General features: G+C 40.6%; 1 protein-coding gene across 1 annotated transcript in view; it reads right to left on the bottom strand.

The window, feature by feature from the left end:
• Window positions 1–20476, bottom strand: part of UHRF1BP1 (UHRF1 binding protein 1) — a 64026-nt gene that overhangs the window by 18862 nt on the left and 24688 nt on the right. The window contains exons 2-8 of the mRNA XM_012646568.1: window positions 12969–13131; window positions 12829–12867; window positions 12035–12126; window positions 4681–4870; window positions 4233–4373; window positions 3615–3785; window positions 2747–2933 (exon numbers count right to left, since the gene is read on the bottom strand). Coding sequence (XP_012502022.1) covers window positions 2747–2933; window positions 3615–3785; window positions 4233–4373; window positions 4681–4870; window positions 12035–12126; window positions 12829–12867; window positions 12969–13131 — 983 coding nt within the window. The remainder of the gene's footprint in view (window positions 1–2746; window positions 2934–3614; window positions 3786–4232; window positions 4374–4680; window positions 4871–12034; window positions 12127–12828; window positions 12868–12968; window positions 13132–20476) is intronic.

Here is a 20476-nt window from a genome sequence, read left to right as displayed (position 1 = left end):
GCTAACGAAGAACTAATTTTAATTAACTTTAATTTTAATTTAAATAGCTACACATGGCTAGTGGCTACCACATTGGACATAGAATTCTAGAGCAATTATACCTAATAAAAATATTAATAAAATGTGAGCTGGGCTCGGTGGCACACACCTGTAATCCCAGCTACTCCAGAGGCTGAGGCAGGAGGATCGCTTGAGCCCAGGAATTTGAGATCAACCTGGGCAACACAGTGATGCCCCATGGCAAAAACAAAAACAAAAACAAGAAATATAAAGTTAGGCACATAATTTTTTTTTTTTTTTTTGAGACAGAGTCCCGCTCTGTCACCCAGGCTGGAGTACACTGGTGTCATCATAGCTCACTGTAACCAAACTTGTGCTCAAGCAATCCTCCTGCCTTAGCCTCCCAAGTAGCTGGGACTACAGGCACATGCTGCCATGACAGGCTAATTTTTTTCTATTTTTAGTAGAGATGGGGTCTCACTCTTGCTTAGCCTGGTCTCGAACTCCTGAGTCAAGTGATCCTCCCCGCTTAGCCTTCCAGAGTGCTAGGATTACAGGCGTGAGCCACCATGCCCAGCCTACATAAGTAACTTTAAATTTTCTAGTAGCTACATGAAAAAAAATTTTTTTAAAGTAAAATTAATATTAATAATATGTATTATTTAAACGAATATACCCAAAATATTATCATTTCAACATTACATATGAAAATAATTACTGAGGTATTTTACACCTTTTTTTGTACCATATTTTTGAAATCCAACGTGTATTTTACGCTTCAACATCTCAATTTGGATCAGTCACATTTAAGTGCCCAATAGTCATGTGTGGCTAGTGCCTACTGTATTGGACAGAACAACTCCAGAGAATTGTAAAGCCCTTTCTGTACCACCTAGTTCTCCCTTTCCTTTTCTCCCCAAACCCAAGGGAAAGAGTCAAAGTTATAAGAATTCTACCTGTTCTCTGCCCCTTCACAAAGCAATACACCACACCTGGATATGGTAGGCTGAGAATTATCCCATTTTAAAATAGCTCATCTAAAACATCCTTAAATTCCACCAAGTCGATTAATTTAGTTTAATAAATAAATGGTACAGCTAGTCATTCAAATCTTAGTGTGAATTACAGGACCCTGGCACTTGAAAACAGGCTATACAAGCCCCATGAGGCAATAGGATAAAACTCTCAATAATGTACTCTTAATTAAGACTTCTGAAAGGATTAAAAACAAAACTAACCAACCAAACACCCAAAGCCTTTAGGTAACATTTGGAACAAATAACCAAACAAAATAATAATTGTCTTAGTAATGAACTTCCAAAATGAGTGGGTGGCAAATTATCTCCTGTGGTGGCAAAGGCAATCTTTATGCTGTCATTACTAGCTTCTTTTCTCTCAGAATGAAAGTAGAGAGGGGTTGAAATCACTTCAAGACCAAGGAATAGCTAAGCAGGAGAGGCAGAGCTGCTCAGTACTCCCAGGAAGAAAAGAAAAGAAAAGAAAAGAACCGGTAGGTCTCCCAAGGAAACTGAGTCTAGGTCTTATTTATATTAAAAGGCAAATACAGCCTTCAGAAAAGATAAAGCAGCAAGAGAAAATTCTACCATACATTAGCATCAAAACCAGGAGCTGGTGGTGAAGGGGAGTATAAAGGGAATGACAAAGGCTGGGCGTGGTGGCTCACACCTGCAATCCCAGCACTTTAGGGGGCCAGGACGCGAGGATCACTTGACACCAGGAGTTTGAGAACAGCCTGGGCAACAAAGCAAGATCCTGTCTCTACAAAAAATTTAGTAAGTTAGCTGAGCGTGGTGGCACACGCGTGTAGGAGGCTGAGGTGAAAGTATCACTCGAGTATCACAAGTGCAATGAGCTATGAGTGCACCACTGCACTCTAGCTGGGCAACAGAGCAAGACCCTGTCTCTAAACAAAAAAAAATAGAGAAAGAAAAGGGACACAGAGACAATATTGAAAGAACAAGCTGCAGAGTAATAATACTTAATATTTGCCCATAATTAAGGTCCTTCAAATTCAGCATATTATCTCATTTGAGACCACTGAGATAAATGAGTAAGATGTGATTTAACTCAATCTTTGAAGTGAATAAGTTAAGATATGATTTAACTCAATTTCACAATGAGGAAACACAAATAGGTTAAGTGATTTCCCCAAGGCTCATAAAGAAATGAGCCAATTACTTTTTTTCATTCTGAATAAATGTATATGTGTATATAATACCAACTGCTGAGCATGACAAGAACACAAGCATAACCTCCCTGCTCGGGAAGAGCACGTGTACACACAATAAATACATTAAATGACTCAAAAATCTGAAAAGTCTGAGGTTTCCTATAGTTGAATTAACTTTCCTAAAATCTTACTCCAGTAAGTAAGTAACCTCTCAACCTCTGGCAAGTATTAACATCGCCCAGGGGACTTTGGGGAGGGGGGAAAGGTTCACACTGCCACTACTTGAGCTCTACTACTGAAGATTCTGATTTAGTAAGTTTGGGGAGAGGCCCAACTTCTATATTTTATTAAGTATGAGAAGTGGTTCTACTGCATCCTAAGGGCTGAAGAGCACTGCCTCAAACTAACCACAGGAGGGCTGAGGCCCGAGAACGCCTGTAATTCAGGGAAGCCAACCAAAGTACTCCACAGCATCTCTGCAAAAGAGCCTTCATTTCCAGACTTTTCCCAGGGCTACACAATGATGCGGACACCCAGCCCAGGCTCCTGGGGTACCTGGCTCTCGGGACTGGCTATCATCACAAATGTGCAGGTCCAGGCGGGAGATGAGCAGATGGTACGAGGACTCTTTCACATCAAATTTCTCAAAGTACTGGCTGAGGCGGCTGCTGCTGCTGTTGGCCTGGCTGCCGCCAAATGCCTGGGCCCAGGACTGCTGGGCACTGGGAGCAGGCGGGGTGGTCTACATACGACAGAGAGAAAAACAAGAAGTCCAGACCCTGAGAGGCTCCTTTACAGGCTTTAAGATTTAGACAGCTGACTAAAACCACAGTTTAGGAAGATGCCCCTTCCCGCTCATAAATGTTTGCCTGGTAGCTCACTTAGATTTCTCCCAACTAAATAACCCGAACTCCAAAAACCTAATTATAATTAGTCTAGTAACTGTCAGATCACTGTCCTGAGGTCTGAACTGCCGTCCAAGCTCTCGCCCACCAGGACTTAGCTGACTGATGCTAAAACACCTCCTGTAGAAAGTCTTCCCTAAATGCTCTCTTTCAGCCTGGGTAGTTAGATGCCTCCTTTTTGTGCTCTCATGGCAGTGTTTACCTCTACTATGGCCCTTATCACACCAGCCTGTAATAACTCATTTATGGCCCATCGTTCAAGACAGTGAGCGCCTAGAGGACAGGAACAAGAACTTATTCCATTTTTCTTCTCCAGTGGCTCGCACTGTGTACCTAACACACTGCGGGTACCCCGTGAACAGAATAAATGAAAAATGAGAGTGCAGGCAAAGCCTATGAACTCCCAGAAGTAAATGACAACTCCTCCAAATAAAGTCTAGATCCCACCTACATTAGTACGAGTTAGGTTTGGCCTACGGTCTCCCCAGCCCCACCAAGGTGTCTGTTTTGTCTCTAACCTGCACAGGTTCGGGAGCCAGGCTCTTTCTTTGCTGGGCTGACTTCTCCATGGCTTCACTCAGCGACTCTGCATACTTCATCATAGCTTTGAGTTGTGAGTCAGTCAGCACCCAGAGCAGGTCATCCAACAGGAACATCAGTTTGGAGGCTATCACATTGCAATCTTTGGTCTGTGGGGGTGGGCCACAGAAAACATGGAGTTTATCACCTGTATCATTCCAACTCCTCAAAGTGACTGATGCCCCATCAATTTCAGAGGTGGCTTTTCCACCTCCAGTATGTGAAAGGAAAGCATCAGGCACTGTGGAGAGCCAATTTCTTACAAAACTACTAAAGTTTGCTTAATTAACAAAAAGCAGCCACAGTTACCTGCCAGCTGCCTATGTCAGTGACCCCACATATAGATTAAAAAAACATGGTTTCCAAAACTAAGCAAACAGGGAGGTGGAAATGTTCTCTTACTAGTTGGTATTAGGCAACATTGAATTGCAGGCCCTCCAACTTAAACTGTCATTCCAGAGGCCAATAACATACCAAATAATGAAAGAACACCAACTCCCAGGGTGTCTGGGAGAACAAAAGATAGACATTTTCATGAGGATAGAGAACATACTTACTCTTCTCTTGAGGGCTATTTGGATTCTGCCTTGGTTGGTAATAAGCCTCAATGGAGTGGTTACTGGGTCCTGGTCACCATTGTCTGTAGCATCTGCCTCAATTCGGAGTGTTTGCCAAGTTATTTCCTTAAATGTTAAAACCTGAGTGAAAATAAAAAGCCCTTAATTCTGTGGATGAAATTAACCAAGAGGCAGGAAGACCAAGGGAAACGGACTGGCAAGGTAGAAACCCCCACCATTCTCAGCTGGGATCCTAACAATAGGAAGAAGTGATTCAGAGATCCACACGTGAGGAAAGGATGTAGCAGTAACACCGAACAGAAAGGATTCTGGGGTTCCCAGGAATGGGGAATTTTGAGAAAATCCCCAAGGCAGGAATAATATTCTTTAAGAATCAGTCCTACTTTGAATGCCCCTACTCTCTCCCCTGACAATGACAGGCTGTTACCTCTCCTCGGTGAGGGTCAGTGATGCGAGTGAGGCGAAGGTCACTCTGCTGCCAGCTGGGGTTGACACTATAGCCCTGGAGCTGCCACAATTCAAAAGAAGCGTGGAAGGCCCTGGAATGAATCTTGACGGTGATGGAATTGACAATGATGAACATCCCCTCCACCACCTTTTCAGCAAAGCCATATTCACTACAACAAACAAGGTACACCAATGATCAGAATCATGTGAGACTTTATGCATAGTCTTTACACCAGAAGACATCAGTTTAACACACTGACTGACACACTAGAAAAAAAATTTTTGCCTTGAGGCCATGATGTTTTATTACGAAAACAGAATAAAAACTTCGAAAACAAAATGATCCTTTCCAATTTAATGAAAAATTTAATGCAAAATGAAATTTATTGACTTCTATTCATTTAATCCACATTTTTAGAATTTGTCCATATTAATTGTATTAATAACAATGAGAACATCAACAAGTAGGATTTTTACAAACCAACTGCAGGGTTTTGCCCAGGTTTTGCTTGGCTGGGACCAAGTGATCCTCTCACCTTAGCCTCCCAAGTAGCTGGGACTACAGGTGCATGCCACTATCCCCTGCTAATTTTTCTAGAGACAAGATCTCATTATGTTGCCCAGGCTGATTTTGAATTCTTGGGCTCAAGTGATCCCCCTGCCTCAGCCTCCTGAGTTGCTGGGATTACAGGCATGAGCCACTGCACCCAGTTACAGTACTCTTTAACAGGAATTGTTTTTTTAAAGAATGGAATAAAAGAAAAAGAGCTGACCTAGAAACAATCTCCCTCCTATTAGAAAGAATAAATTGATAAATCTTTTTATAGCCCACAAATTACCTGAATAAATATTTAGATATTGTCTGTTAAAGGAGATATAACTACAGAAAGAAGATACAAGGTTTCTATAAAATCTTCAAAGACCAAGCATACTCTGCAAAGGGAGTGGAAAGATAAAAGAAGCATAGGCAAGTGAGTAAGAAAATTTTCTTTTTTTCTTCTTTTTAGAGACAAGGTCTCAATCTGTGCCCAGGCTAGAGTAAGACATTTAATATTGTGAAACCTACTCAAGAACAGTCCCACCTCTACCCTGCCAAATATAGTTGTCTCTTGGTATGGGGGGATGTCGGGGGGAGGATCGGTTATAGGACACCACTCCCTGCCACCCCACATATACGAAAATCTGCACATACTCAAGTCTGCAGTCAGCCCTGAGGAACATATGTATATGTATATATGTATACACACACAGGGAAAGTCAGCCTTCCAAGTATATGGTTTCTGCTGACCACCACCACCCTGCACTCCTGCCCACAGTATTTTCTATCCTCATTTGGTTGAAAAAACCCTCTGGGACCCACACAGTTTAAACCTGTGTTGTTCAAGGGTCAAATGTATTTCCCAAAGAGCACAGCTACACTTCCACAGTGAGAGGCCAGAAATGGCAAAGGGAGAGGAACAAAGGACATCTTAAAGGCCCTCTAGATGTGGAAAATACAGCAACTCTTGTCATGTAGGTGAAATCACTTCTCATTACATGAGACAAAAAGGAGGTCTGGAAATTCAAACTGAAAAATATATATATATTTGCAATTTATATCACAAAGGACTAATAATCCATAATGTATAAAGAACTTCAAAAAACTGAGAAGACCAAGAGCCGAATAAAAATGGGACAAAGTATGGGCAGTTCAAAGAAAAATAAATGCAAATAGATATTAAACATAAAACGATGCTTAAGCTCACTTATAAATCAAAACTACACTGAGAATTGGAAACTGGATTGATTTATGACAAAAGTAACAGTGCAGTGGGGAAAAGATGGCCTTTGCATAAATGCTGCATGGTCAACTTGGGGATATCCATAAAGAGAAAATAGTATTGACCTCTGCTTCACATCAAACAAAAGAAAATCAGGTTCAAGATGGATTGGAGATCTGAATGTGAAAAGTCAAACAATCAAGCTTTTAGAAGAAAACACAGGAGAATATCTTCATGTCTCAGGACAGGAAGATTCCTTAAACAAGGCCGGGCGCAGTGGCTCACGCCTGTAATCCTAGCACTCTGGGAGGCCGATGCAGGCGGATTGTTTGAGTTCAGGAGTTCAAAACCAGCCTGAGCAAGAGTGAGACCCCGTCTCTACTAAAAATAGAAAGAAATTAATCGGAAAACTAAAAATATATAGAAAAAATTAACCGGGCATGGTGGCGCATGCCTGTAGTCCCAGCTACTCGGGAGTCTGAGGCAGAAGGATCGCTTGAGCCCAGGAGTTTGAGGCTGCTGTGAGCTAGGCTGAAGCCACGGCACTTACTCTAGCCCGGGCAACACAGTGAGACTCTGTCTCAAAAAAAAAAAAAAAAAAAAAGGATTCCTTAAACAAGATACAAGTGCTAACCACAATGGGGAAAAAAAGATATATTGGACTACATTAGAATCAATCATTTCTATTCAACAACAACGAAAGCCTATTAAGAGTGATAGATATCTTCTACTCAGTATGAAGCAGAAGATACCTCCCATACATGTATCTAACCAAGGACTTATTTCCAGAAAAAAGAACTTCTACAAATTAATAGGAAAAAGACAAACAACCTAGACAACAAGATAAATGGGCAAAGTACTTACACAAGTGCTTTATGAAAGAGTTTAACCAAAATTCCAATAATCCAATCATCAGAAAAATATAAACTAAAATCATAATGTGATACCACTACCCGCCCACCAGAATGGCTAAAATAAAAAGACAGACAATACCAGGTGAGAGCCAGGATATAGAGCATCTGGAACTTTCATGCACTGCTAATGGGAAAAGCAGTACCACCACTATAGAAAACTGTCTAGAAGTATCTATGAAAGCAGAACCTATACACAGCCTATAACCCAGCAAGTCTACTGCTAGGTACATATAAAATAGAAATGTGTACATATGTTCACCAAGGGATGTGTACAAGAATGTTCACGGCAGCACAGTCTTTGGTGTATGGATGGATGGGTTTTGACAAATGTGTAGAGTCACGTATAAACCACCACAGTCTTGAGAGAGAACAGTGCCACATACCAACACTACACTTAACAGCCACAAACTAGAAACATACCAAATGTCCATCTACAACAAAATGGATAAATTGTGGCATAATCATATAATGGAATACTACACAGTGATAAGGATTAGTGAACTATAAATGCACGTAACAACATGGATGACTCTAACATGTTGCACTAAAGTAGCTAGAAACACATGACTACATTCTATACATTTATATACACTTATATAACTTTAAAAAAAACAGACAAAACTAATCCATGATGTTTGAAACCAGAATAAAAGTTATATTTAGGGGTGAGTAAGACTAGAAAGAGCACAGGAGGCTTCTGGGTTCTGGAAGTAGTCTCTTTCTTGATGTAATTTTGTAAGTAATCACTGAGCTTATGATTTGTGTACCTCAATATGTTAAACTTCAATATAACTTACAAAAAACTGCACTGAAATACCACATCATCTATCAGATTAGGCAAAAATCTTAAAGTTTGACAATATTCACTATTGGCAAGGCTCTGGGAAAACAAGAACTCTCTCACACTACGGTATCTATTAGAATTACACATACATTTGCCCTTTAACCCAGCAGTCATACTTCTAGGACTCTATCTCAAAACATGCTAGCAAAAAAAGTAGAAACAACCCAAACGTCCATCTATTGATGAATCAATAAAATGTGGTATATCCATACAATAGAATATTCTTCAGACATAAAAAGCAACAAAGTATTGTTACATGCTACAACATGACTGAACCTTGAAAACATGCTAAGTGAAAGAAGCCAATCACAAAAGACCACATAGTACATGATTCCATTTATATGAAATGTACAGAATAGACACAGAAAGTAAATTAGTGGCTAAGGCAGGGGAGAATGAAGAGTGAGGGACTGTCAATAGATACAGGGTTTCTTTTTGGGTGATGAAAATGTCCTAAAATTGATTGTGGTCATGATTACACATCCCAATGAATAGAGTAAAAACCACTGAATTGTACACTTCAAATGAATCAATTTTTTTTTTTTTTTGAGGCAGAGTCTCACTCTGTTGCCGGGGCTAGAGTGCCGTGGCATCAGCCTAGCTCACAGCAACCTCAAACTCCTGGGCTCAAGCGATCCTCCTGCTTCAGCCTCTCGAGTAGCTGGGACTACAGGCATGCGCCACCATGCCCGGCTAATTTTAGCTGTCCCATTAATTTCTTTCTATTTTTAGTAGAGAGGGGGTCTCGCTCTTGCTCAGGCTGGTCTTGAACTCCTGAGCTCAAACAATCCGCCCGCCTCGGCCTTCCAGAGTGCTAGGATTATAGGCGTGAGCCACCACGCCCAGCCCAAATGAATCAACTTTATGGTATGTGAATTATATCTCAATAAAGGTGTTTCCTAAAATATGCTGGCTAAGTGACTTATGAACACGGTCACTAATTACTGAACCATTTGTAACAGCAAAAAACTTGGAAATAATACAAATATCCATCAATAATACAAATATCCATTAGAGAACTGGCTAAATAAACTATGGTCCCTCCATAAAATAAACTTATTCTGCAGGTACAAAAAGTAATAAAGAACATCTCTTTATACTTCTACAGACTGATCTCCAGAATACTTTTCAATGAAAAAAGCAATGTGGGGACAAAGTATTTATGACATGCTACATTTTGTGTAAGGAAAGGGGTGGTGACAATACAAATACATATACAGTATATGTAATGTACCTTGCTTTATAGTTTTAACTTTAAAATTATATAATTTTATATAGTTAAAAATAAATTTTAAAAATCTAAAAACTAAAAACAAACTCAAACAAATGAGCCTTTCTACATGTCAAATTGGTATTCAACCATATAAAGAATGATTTCAAGTGACTTTAAAACACAGTATTTTGAGGCCGGGCATGGTGGCTCACACCTATAATCCTAGCACTTTGGGAGGCTGAGGTATAGTATCACTTGAGGCCAGGAGTTCAAAACCAGCCTGGGCAACATAGAGAGACCTCATCTCCACAAAAAATAAAAAAAACTAGCTGAGCATGGTGGTAGTCCCAGCTACTCTGGAGGAGCGCCTGAGCCTAGGAGTTGGAGGTTGTAGTGAGCTCTGATGACACCACTGCACTCTAGCCAGGGCAACAGAGCAAGACCCTGTCTTATGGGAAAAAAAACACCACAGTATTTTGACCACACACCCCTAATGGGACATATCGTAAGGTTAAAATACACATATACACATATCTATTGCATTCAGTAGTCTTACTGATAGTTATATTAGTTTTGCTACTTTTTGAAATTTGAAAAAGTAAATCATTTATTGTTATTTTTGTTATGAATCAAGATTCAGTGTATGAATAAAAAACCCACAATGTTAAATCCAAAAAGTTAACTCAAAATTCTCTTTTATTTGAATTGAGAAATATCAGGATATTGCCATGATGTTTCTCATTCTTAACAATACGTTTTTCCTAGCACTGGACATTAAAAAGGCCTTAAAACAGTAACAACTCAATGAACACAATTTTGTCCAGATGATAGTCTCTAATTAGCATTTCTCTAAAGGGAATCAGGGATCCTTGGAGAAATGTCTGATTTCAGGTCTGGAGGAAAGACATTTAAGAGAAGCCTCAAACACCTTGTTCTGTTTAAAAAGCAGGAAGAGTCCTGGGGTCTTGTCAAAAGGACACAGGAGCTCACTCAGAAAAACTCAAGATAGGGAGATCTAAACATTAAAAAGAATAATGGGCGCAGTGGCTCATGCCTGTAATCCTAGCACTCTGGGAAGCCGAGGTGGGCGGACTGTTTGAGCTCAGGAGTTCGAAACCAGCCTGAGCAAGAGCGAGACCCCATTTCTACTAAAAATAGAAAGAAATTAATAAGACAACTGAAAATATATAGAAAAAATTAGCCGGGCATGGTGGTATATGCCTGTAGTCCCAGCTACTCGGGAGGCTGAGGCAGAAGGATTGCTTGAGCCCGAGAGTTTGAGGTTGCTGTGAGCTAGGCTGATGCCACGGCACTCACTCTAGCTTGGGCAAAAGAGTGAGGCTCTGTCTCAAAAAAAAAAAAAAGAATAATGACTGTAAAGGTATGACATACAAAAAAGATTTTAAAATTAAATGTAATTCAGGGTTAAAAGATATAAAAAGTAAAAGCAGGCAAAAAGGATATAAAATGTAAAAAGAATATAAAATAGTAAACCACTCTGGAAAAGTTTGACAGTTTCTTAAAAAGTTAAATCTTCACCTACCATACCACTCAACCATTCGATTCCTAGGTATTTAGCCAAGAGAAATAAAAGCACACAACCATATAACAATTTGTATATGAATGTTCACAGCAGCATTATTCACGATAGCCAAAAAATGGAAATAAAATGACCATCAACAAGTGAATGGATAAACAAATTGTATATCCATGCAATGGAATATTAGTCAGTGGTATGGTCTGAATATTTATGTCCCCCAAAAATTCACCATATGTTGAAACCTAATGCCCAATGTGACGGTTTTAGGAGATGGGGACTTTAGAAGGTATTTAGGTCATAAGGGTTTTGCCCTTGTGAATGGGACTGATGCCTTTATAAAGGAGGCCAGAGAGAGATTCCTCACCCCTTGGGAGTACCAAGAAAACAAAAAGGGCAAAATCGAATCAGGTCAAGCCTTTAATCCAACTACCAGATTAAATGAGAAACATTTTAAATGATATCTTGAGGATATAATCAGGTGAAATACAAAATGAGGGGAAAATCTTTAGAAAAAATTATCTAATTTCTACAGAGAATAAATGGTATTTTAAAAAATATGTGTTGGGAGCTATATGTAATTAAAGAGCTTTAAAAGACCTATCACCCAAATGTACGGTATGGACCTCATTTGATCCACACTGTACTGTTAAAAAAATGATTCAGGAAAATTGATTATGAAATAGGTATTCAATAATATTAAGGAATTCTGTTAATTCTTTTGAATATGAGTAGTATTGTTTTATTTCCAATGTTAAAGACATATGATATGAAAGTATTTACAGGTGGAATCATATGGCATCTGGGATTTGCTTTCAAGTACTATAGTGCAAGCGTACACACGCACACACACACACAGTGGCAGAAGAAAGATTAAAAAAGAATGGCAAAATGTTGATAACTGTTGAAGTTAGATCTTGAGTTTATAGAGGCTCATTATACTATTCTCTCTACTTTAGGATGTGTTTTTAAATTTCCATAATAAAAATTTTTATTTTTTAACTAAAAGGGTAACTGGAACAATTAATATGTTGGAAATAACAGAGCTCAGTAACAAGCAACTAACCTCTGTCCTGAAGCCAGGGCAATGGGAGACTGTCCATTGGGGGGCCGAGGATCCTCACAGGTCTTCATCTCCACTTCTACCTTATCCAGACACTAAAATAAAATTCATGGAAAGCTAAGCATCTGCATAAAAACACACACAGCACAAAGGAAGACAGCATAGATTGAATCTTACTCATTTCTGTGCTCCAGTGCCTAGTTGAGTGCTACACCCACAGCAGCAGACAATAAATGTTTGCTGAATGAATGAACAAACTAAAATGCAAAGAGAGGCTTCATCTTCCCCATTCAATTTCCATTAGCAGCAGAACCCCATGACAAGCATAGGATGAGCTCATAGCAGAAAGATAAAACACAAATCCAAGTTACAGGGATACTACTATTTCTGGGGATTCCCAGGCTTTGGGATAAAGATATGCATCCATCAGTTCCTAAAGGGCTTTGAGCTGATAATCACCCAATAGGCAACATAAGCGAAACTTCTAATTTTCCCCATGATTCCAAGGGAATATAGCAAAGTCTAGGGTAGAGTCTAGGCAAAAAAATTATTATACAAAGTCCAAAAAAACAACTCAGGAGTCCTGAGTCTTGTGTCTCAGTGCTAATTCCTATACTGCACAGCAGTTCCAGAATAAGCCCAGACAATAATCACTCTGTGTCAGAGAGAAGCTCACAAGGCCATAAAGAAGCACTCACTACTCCCAAAAGAGTCAGCCTATCATCTTCTCTCCTATCTTTTAAAAGTCCATCCCAGCCATCCCCATTTGATTACTTGTAATCAAGAAAGGCCATTACCAAGCAAATGGGGTGTGTCTTCAACTTTGTCCACTGGATCTGAAAGAGGAAAGTAAAGTATCAGGGCTGTGGGAGCTGCCCCTCAAGAAGGCAGGTCTGCTGACCATAGATAGTGGCAGCATCCTGACCCTCATTCTCACCCGGATAGAGGCCTTGTTGCAGTAGACTCGAGTGATGGCTAACCAGGTGGGCAGCTCCAGCACATTCTGTAGAACCTCTTCATCCAGCTCTAGGTTGGTCAGCTGACCCTCCCCTTTCAGAGTGCTCAAGTTGATTTTGTCCGGGGAAAGATTCTTAGTGAACCTGAAAAGAATGATGGTAAGAAGCTATTATTTCCAGGGGAATCTGTTAAATGGGCATTATAGCCAGTAACACTTCTAAATTTGGAGAAAAGAGAACATTAAAGAACAAAATATTTTTTTGAGGCTAGTTAGGTGAAACAGTGGGAGTGGAGAAGGAACAAAAATATCTGTAAGTGGTTGCGATCAATTAGTTGTAAACACCACTGCCCTTGGACCAGCCAGAACAAATGTGAACTAATGACTGCACTATCTCTACAACACGTAAGATGTTAGCTAAGACCTATCATTCCACTTAGGATTATGTCATTATCCTGCTCAAGAACCTGCAACTGGGATCCTGGGGAAATGGCTGTAGCAGTGACAAACAGCCTTTTGATATAATATTGCTGACTCTCCACAGAAAAACACACAGAGCAACGAGATAGCCAGATAGAAAGTCCATGGACAACATTTAAAACAAAACAGAAGATAAAGTATCCTCATAAATCTCCATATGCAAATAGGTGGGAAAAAACCATCAATAGCCACAAGACAGGAGTGCTATAAGCAGCTGTCTAGGACAAAGTAGAGGGAAGGAAAAGGGCATCAGATGAACCTGAGAAGAGCCAAGACAACCAGTAAGTATTAAATGAAAAGCAACATGGGCCAACCTGAGAACAGTAACTGAAACTGGGAGGGGTTTTGTCCACTGCAAGGGATCCCTAGAGAGAGCCCAAGGAGCTGGAGCAGTCTACCCCTATAAACTCAGGAAACTAACCTTCCTAAGTTCCTTCCTAGGAAAGGAGCTGAAAGACAGGAATTGATAGAAGGAGAATGTACTTTGTTTTGTATGAAACAAATTGTCTGAGATTAAAAAAAATGTGTTCTCGTTGATTCTAACTGATGCCATTTGCTTCTGTAACCATGCTCGCTTTTAGTTGTTTGTTAAATATAGGAGTAAGAGCAGGAGTGACTCCATGACAAGCTGAATTTCCTAGAATAGGCCTAAGTTTCAGTTTCCCCGAAACTAAAACGCGGACCACAACTGGCGCCGGTGTGAAAATTGAAAATCCCGGGGCTTGGAGCCAACCAATCAGGAGTCAAAACAAATCAGCCACTTTCAAAAGAACCAATGGACTAAGGGGAGAGGGGGGATGGTGTGCCCAACGTGTCGTGTGGAACCTGCGTGTCGTGTGCCACTGGTGTGTCGTGTGCAAAAGAAAGTATAAAAGCTTCATTTTTACCCCAGGGTGGGGTCCTGGTTCATAGGGAGGCCACTGTGTTGGTGCTCTGGGACTTGGACCCTAGCTCGAGCTAGCCAATAAACTCCTTTGCCATTTGCAGCCTCGGTGACTCTGCCTCTCTGTTCCTGGGGCCGAGGGGAACCGGTTCTAACAGACCCACACACAGAAAAGAATCAAAACTGAACAAGATAGGGATAACAGAAATGAAGACAAGAGATGGTCCAAATAAAAGTAGGGGAGGGGAACAGACCAGGATATCTCAGGAAGCAAGCCATTATATTTTTTTTTAACTTCAAGATTAATAGTTTTTATTTTCTGAAATTATTAAGTACATAGTAGTTAGATTTTTACAAAATAATGTACATTTTAAAGTATATCTAATTGAAGTTTCTTGAATTCAGCCTTGATTACAGCTAAATTAATGTGGCCTTCCAACATGAAAAGGTTCCCCACTCCTGGTCCATGGCTTTACTAGACAGCCAAAATGGTTTATGGCACCGAAAGTTAAGAACTCTGACCTCAAATTTGTCCCAGTCTGCTGTACTCTGTTACTCCATAGCACTACTGTTCTAGTATGCTTTTAGACTGAAGCTTGTTTAAATTAATAGAAATTGGCTTCTCTGAGGCTTTTCTTCATGGGCCTCCCTGGATAATGTGAGTTCCCTTTGAGTAGGTAGGAATGTTTCCCACCATCCTTGTACCTTGGCTTATTCATACAGCAGTGTAGAGTCTACAATGTCCTTTCACACACATTATGACATTTGGACCGCACAATAACCAATTAAGCTCGATTCGGAGGCTGCGCTAACTTTGGGAACCGGTCCGTGGGCCTGCTCTTCTCGAGTACCGAGCCTCTGGGGTGAGAAACGCACTCGAGTTCGGCACGTGGGCGCGCTTATCAGCTGCCGGCCTCGGTCTATTGAAAACTGCTGTTCCCATTCAGAGGCGCCTCCTCTCACCGGCTGACCAGCCCCGGAGGGCAGGCGAATACACGCAGCTCACCTGCTCCGCCTGCTCCGCCAGAAACCTCAGCCATTATTTTTTTTTTAACACTACTGGAAACAACAGTTTTTGAGTTGTTTCCCAGAAATCATGGGTTTTCTGCAAGATAAAGGAGCTGAGATTCTGAAGGCCCCTTGGGCAGACTTCCTGACCCCAAGATTCACCATCTCCCACAACTTGCCCCCAATGCACCACAGCCCTTGCTAGTTACACCACAACCTGCCCCAAGTCATGTGGCCCCTCCTTTAAAAGCTCTCGATCTCCATCAGTCTCCATTAGTCAGAGAGGCGGATTGGAGGCAGCTTCTCCTGTTCTCCAGATAAGATGTCTGTCATATTAAAAATTCCTTTCTTCCCTGGTAATCCTCATTGTCTCACTGGATCAACTGGATCTTTGTGCAAAAAAGAGCAACTGGACCTAGACCGAAATCCTGCTGTGGTTTCAACAACAAATGCATGGCCCTAAACACTCCTTACTCAGGCCACTTCTTCGGATTGTGTTTACAGAGAGCAGCTTTGAGGGATGAAGTAATCTTTCCCACCAGGACAGAGAATGGCCTTGTTTACCATTTACTTATAAATGCAATAGATTCTTCAAGCTCAGTGTTCCACTCCTATAACACATGTGCAGGCATCCATCTGGGCCCATTCATGTCACTCCCACAGGACTTCGGGGGGCAAGGAAAACTGATACAAACATTATGTTTACTCTGCTTGCTGGGCCATTAATAACAGGCTGTGATAACAAAGTCCTCTGTTTCTGATCCAGGAGTCTTGTGTTGTCTGCCAGCATCCATGAAATAGTAACAACTAATTATTAGCTTCTAAGTAGGGTAAAATAAAATCCCAGACCCTTATACATTTTTTAATGATTTTAATTCACTACAAAAATTTTTTTACATCAATGTTTACTAAATATGAGCTAACTTTAGTCTCTGAATCAAAAAGACAAGTTTTCTATAAATAGCTCCTTTCCTCTGAAAACTAACTTGCCATAGAGGGAAAAATAATTCCTTCTTTTCCTGAGACAAATGGCTTTCTCATTCCTTTTCCTGAAAGGAACAGCTCATACCAGGAAATAGGACTGGTACGAGAGACTGGTCAAAGAAAAAAGAAGCCCATCGAAACACTTCCTAACAAATAAAACAATAGGAAGTGAAGGAAGACAGCATGCCCTTAGGAACTCTGAAGAGACAAAGTCCTGAGGGAAGGAAGGGAACGCAGAAAACAACACTCAACATTGTCTGTAATCACTAGGCACAAGCAGGCTTTCTTTTTCAAGTCCCTTATGTATTTAAATAAAATATTACAATTATTTCCTCCTACTGCTCTAGCAACCCTTCCTCTACCCTTTTTTCTTTTTCTTTTTTTGAAGGCGGAGAGTGAGGAGGGGGATCCGATTTCCTTTTTTTGAGACAGGGTCTCACTCTATTGCCCTGGGTAAAGTGCAGTGGCATCATCATAGCTCACTGCAACCTCACATTCCTGGGCTCAAGGGATCCTCCTGCCTCAGCCTCCCAAGTAGCTGGCACTACAGGCGCATGCCACCACGCCCAGCTAATTTTAGTAGAGATGGGGTCTCACTCTTGCTCATGCTGGTTCAAACTCTTGAGCTCAAACGATCCTCCCGTCTCAGCCTCTTAAGTGCTCAGGGAAACCACATCAACTCAGAAATTGGGGCAGGGCATCCTTCAGAAATATTACTAGTCTTAAAGGTAAGAATTTTTAACAGACATAAAATTAGTTTTGAAGACTACATGTCTCCTCCTCTCCTCCCCACAGATTCTGATAAGACCCCACCTCCCTGCCACAGCTGAGGATTCTTGTAGGAGTGAGCCACACAGAGTAAGGATCCCTCTGATACGCAGGGGAGAGGAGAAAAGGCTGAGAACCACTAAGATAAGCTGCTCTTCCTTAAAATAAAAAGCCATTTTAAAGAAAAGAAAGTGATGTGGACTTTTTCAGATGTGGACTTTTTCAGACTGAGGACTTTTCTGAAAAAGGAGGAACATACTTCACATAAAATGAAACATAAACACAGTCAAGTTAAACTGCGAGTTAGCACTGACATTATATGATTAAGTACTACATATCTAATTTCTACATTGTGTTCTTTGCAAAATCTAACTCTATTTACAATACCATATAAATGTGTTTTCGAGCCTTAAAAAAAGTATATGAGATTGTATTACATTTCGTCCTAACCTTGCCAGTATTTAGGGCAATGTGTCTCAAACTATGGTCCTCTGATCACATGGATCTGAACCATTTTGGTAAACTTATTTTAAAATGCAGACTATTGGCCGGGTGTGGTGGCTCACGCCTGTAATCCTAGCACTCTGGGAGGCCGAGGCGGGCGGATTGTTTGAGCTCAGGAGTTGAAACCAGCCTGAGCAAGAGCGAGACTCCATCTCTACTAAAAACAGAAAAAAATTAATTGGACAACTAAAAATATATAGAAAAAATTAGCTGGGCATGGTGGCGCATGCCTGTAGTCCCAGCTACTCAGGAGGCTGAGGCAGCAGGATTGCTTGAGCCCAGGAGTTTGAGGTTGCTGTGAGCTAAGATGACGCCATGGCACTCTAGCCCGGGCAACACAGTGAGACTCTGTCTCAAAAAAAAAAAAAAAAACGCAGATTATCGGGCTATACCCTAGATGCTGAACCACAATGGTGAAGCGGGGTAAGGAATCTTCATTTTTAACGAACTCAATGTGATTCTTCTGGTTTTTAAAGTTTAAGAATGGTTTAATTTGTGGTTTCAGTTAACCAGCTAAAATAATTCAAGAAAGGGAAAAGTGAGGTGGCAGATGGAAAAGAGATGCATAAATCCATTCTTCAAGAACAAAGAAGTTTTTGACTTACATTCTTATTATGGCTGACGGTTAAGATTAAGAGCGCAGGCTTTAGACTTGAGCTCAAAACCTGGCTCTCTCATTTATGCTGTGACTTTAGGCAAACTGGTAACCAATCTCACAGGGCTGTTGAGGGGATTAAAAGCACTAACATATATTAAATGCTTGGCATTTAGTAAGTGCTCAAATAAATAGCAATCATTTATTATTTCTGGATCCTATTTCTCTCTACCTTTTGAAGAGGTTTAAATTATTATCTTAGGAAAAAAAGAAGGTTTAGGAGGCTTAGATTATTATCATCCTAGGACTCAGGCTGTCTTCAAGAGACAACCCCTCAAACCTATCTTTCTACTTCAATGTAACATCCTCCATTCTCAGCATGCCTATTTCTATCCTTCCCACTCAGGCCGCTAGATATTGAAATCCGGACAAGGTTAAAACTGAACTAATGTTCCCCAGAAAGCCTTCCCATTATATCCCACCCTGGCTCCAAGAACAGATTTTCATCCTTCGTGTTCTCTAGTACTGATGGTTCACAAGAGACCCAAGGACAGGGAACCAAATTATCAAAGAAGCTAGTCAAAATCAAGATTGAAAAGGCAAGGCCAACCGACTGGAAACCAAAGGTCTATATAGGTAACCGATAGAGTTCTCTGAACTTTGCAGCCTTGTCAACTGGCAAATGACAACACTGACTCCTTCAGGGCAGCTCTGTGGACGAGAGGACTCTGTGCCCCACTTCATCCTGATGATAACCTGGTAGACTGATGTTTCTGATTGTCCTGGAAATAGCTGCAAGTGTGTGAACATAAGCCAGACAGGACTGGAAACTAACCTCAGTGAGGGACTGGCTGACCAGTCTGTTGGCACACTGCCATCGTCAACAGCACTAACACACAGGAACAACTGGAAAAGCACAAAACCCAGAAGCATCTGTCTTTCTGCCCCAAAATATTGAGGACCCAGATGAAAAGTGATCATTCAAATTTCCAAGTAAGGGACTGAGGGGGAACAGTAAAGAAGAAGGGCACAGAAGAATAAGCAAGTGAGAAGATAAACTTCATTTTATAAGGTTGACTATTAGAGAAGAGAATCTCTACAGAGATTATGTGCTTCACTCTCTACCTGTTCACACAATCCCTCTTAGCTTTTTCCCCATTTTTACTCTACCTGGACACACAAGAATGCTGACTTAACATCTTTATGTAGGCCACCACTGAGTATGGAGATGGACACAACTTAAAGTAATTGAATGTCTTTTTGACAAAGGCTTGACCAGATCAATATCCTCTGGTCAGCTAAAAAAAAAATGTCATTTTTTTGAACAATTTATGTTGCACACCACAAGTGAGGAAAAGCTTCATCCTCTGACCTGGACAAGCCAAACCAAACTACTAATGATAATGATGACAGTTTATTTTGTGCCAGGCTCTGAACGAAGGCTCTTAATAACATTATCTCAATTAATCTTTGCAATACCACACGAGGTATGCATTATTATCCCCATAATACAGAGGAAGAGCCCGAGTCAGATGTGAAGGAATTTGCGCCAGGCAACAGGGCAGGAAAAGGAAGAGTCAGAATATGAACCCAGGTGTGCTCACTGACGTTCACTTGTACTAACATTTTCCCTTAATATTACGGACAGTTCCGCAAAACACACCTGGCACACGATAAATTTATAAGCTGTCTTAGAAATGGTTGGAGGACAGTCTTTCCCTTTTTACAATCTACCACAGACTGCTTAAATTGTGTAAAAAGAATAAATTTAATTTTTTTTGGTAAACTTATAGTGTAACTTCATCAAAACCTTTCTGTACTTCACCAACCCAATCAGATTAGCAAAATATTTCTTAAGTATGTCCAGGGCTAATTCACCACCACTCCAGCAGTGACACCCAGTCTCTACCAAGAGGCTGACAAGAGACCAGAGGGTAGTGTGTCGTCAGTTCTATGATTAAATAATATACAAGCAAGTAATCATCAAAAGCGGAACAGCACTAAACAACCAAGAGCTCTTCAAGCACATTCTCAGGACTACTGATGGTACAGGTAGGTCTGCCGGACCACCATGAGCTGTTCTCCCGTGACAATAATGATGCTATAATATATACATGCTTTTTCATTTATCATTTTACTTTTAAGATTCAACATAAAATGGATATCACCTCATTAGCTTCTCAAAAACGGCAGTAAGAATTCTTTAAATGATCATGCCTGCATTTTATAGCAATAACAAAGAACAGGTTTAAAAAAAGTGATCCATGG

The sequence above is a fragment of the Propithecus coquereli genome, unplaced genomic scaffold (assembly GCF_000956105.1).
Source record: "Propithecus coquereli isolate 6110/MARCELLA unplaced genomic scaffold, Pcoq_1.0 Scaffold248, whole genome shotgun sequence".
NCBI lineage: Eukaryota > Metazoa > Chordata > Mammalia > Primates > Indriidae > Propithecus > Propithecus coquereli.
The sequence above is the reverse complement of the archived record's forward strand: the minus strand, read 5'-3'. Positions and strand labels throughout refer to the sequence as shown.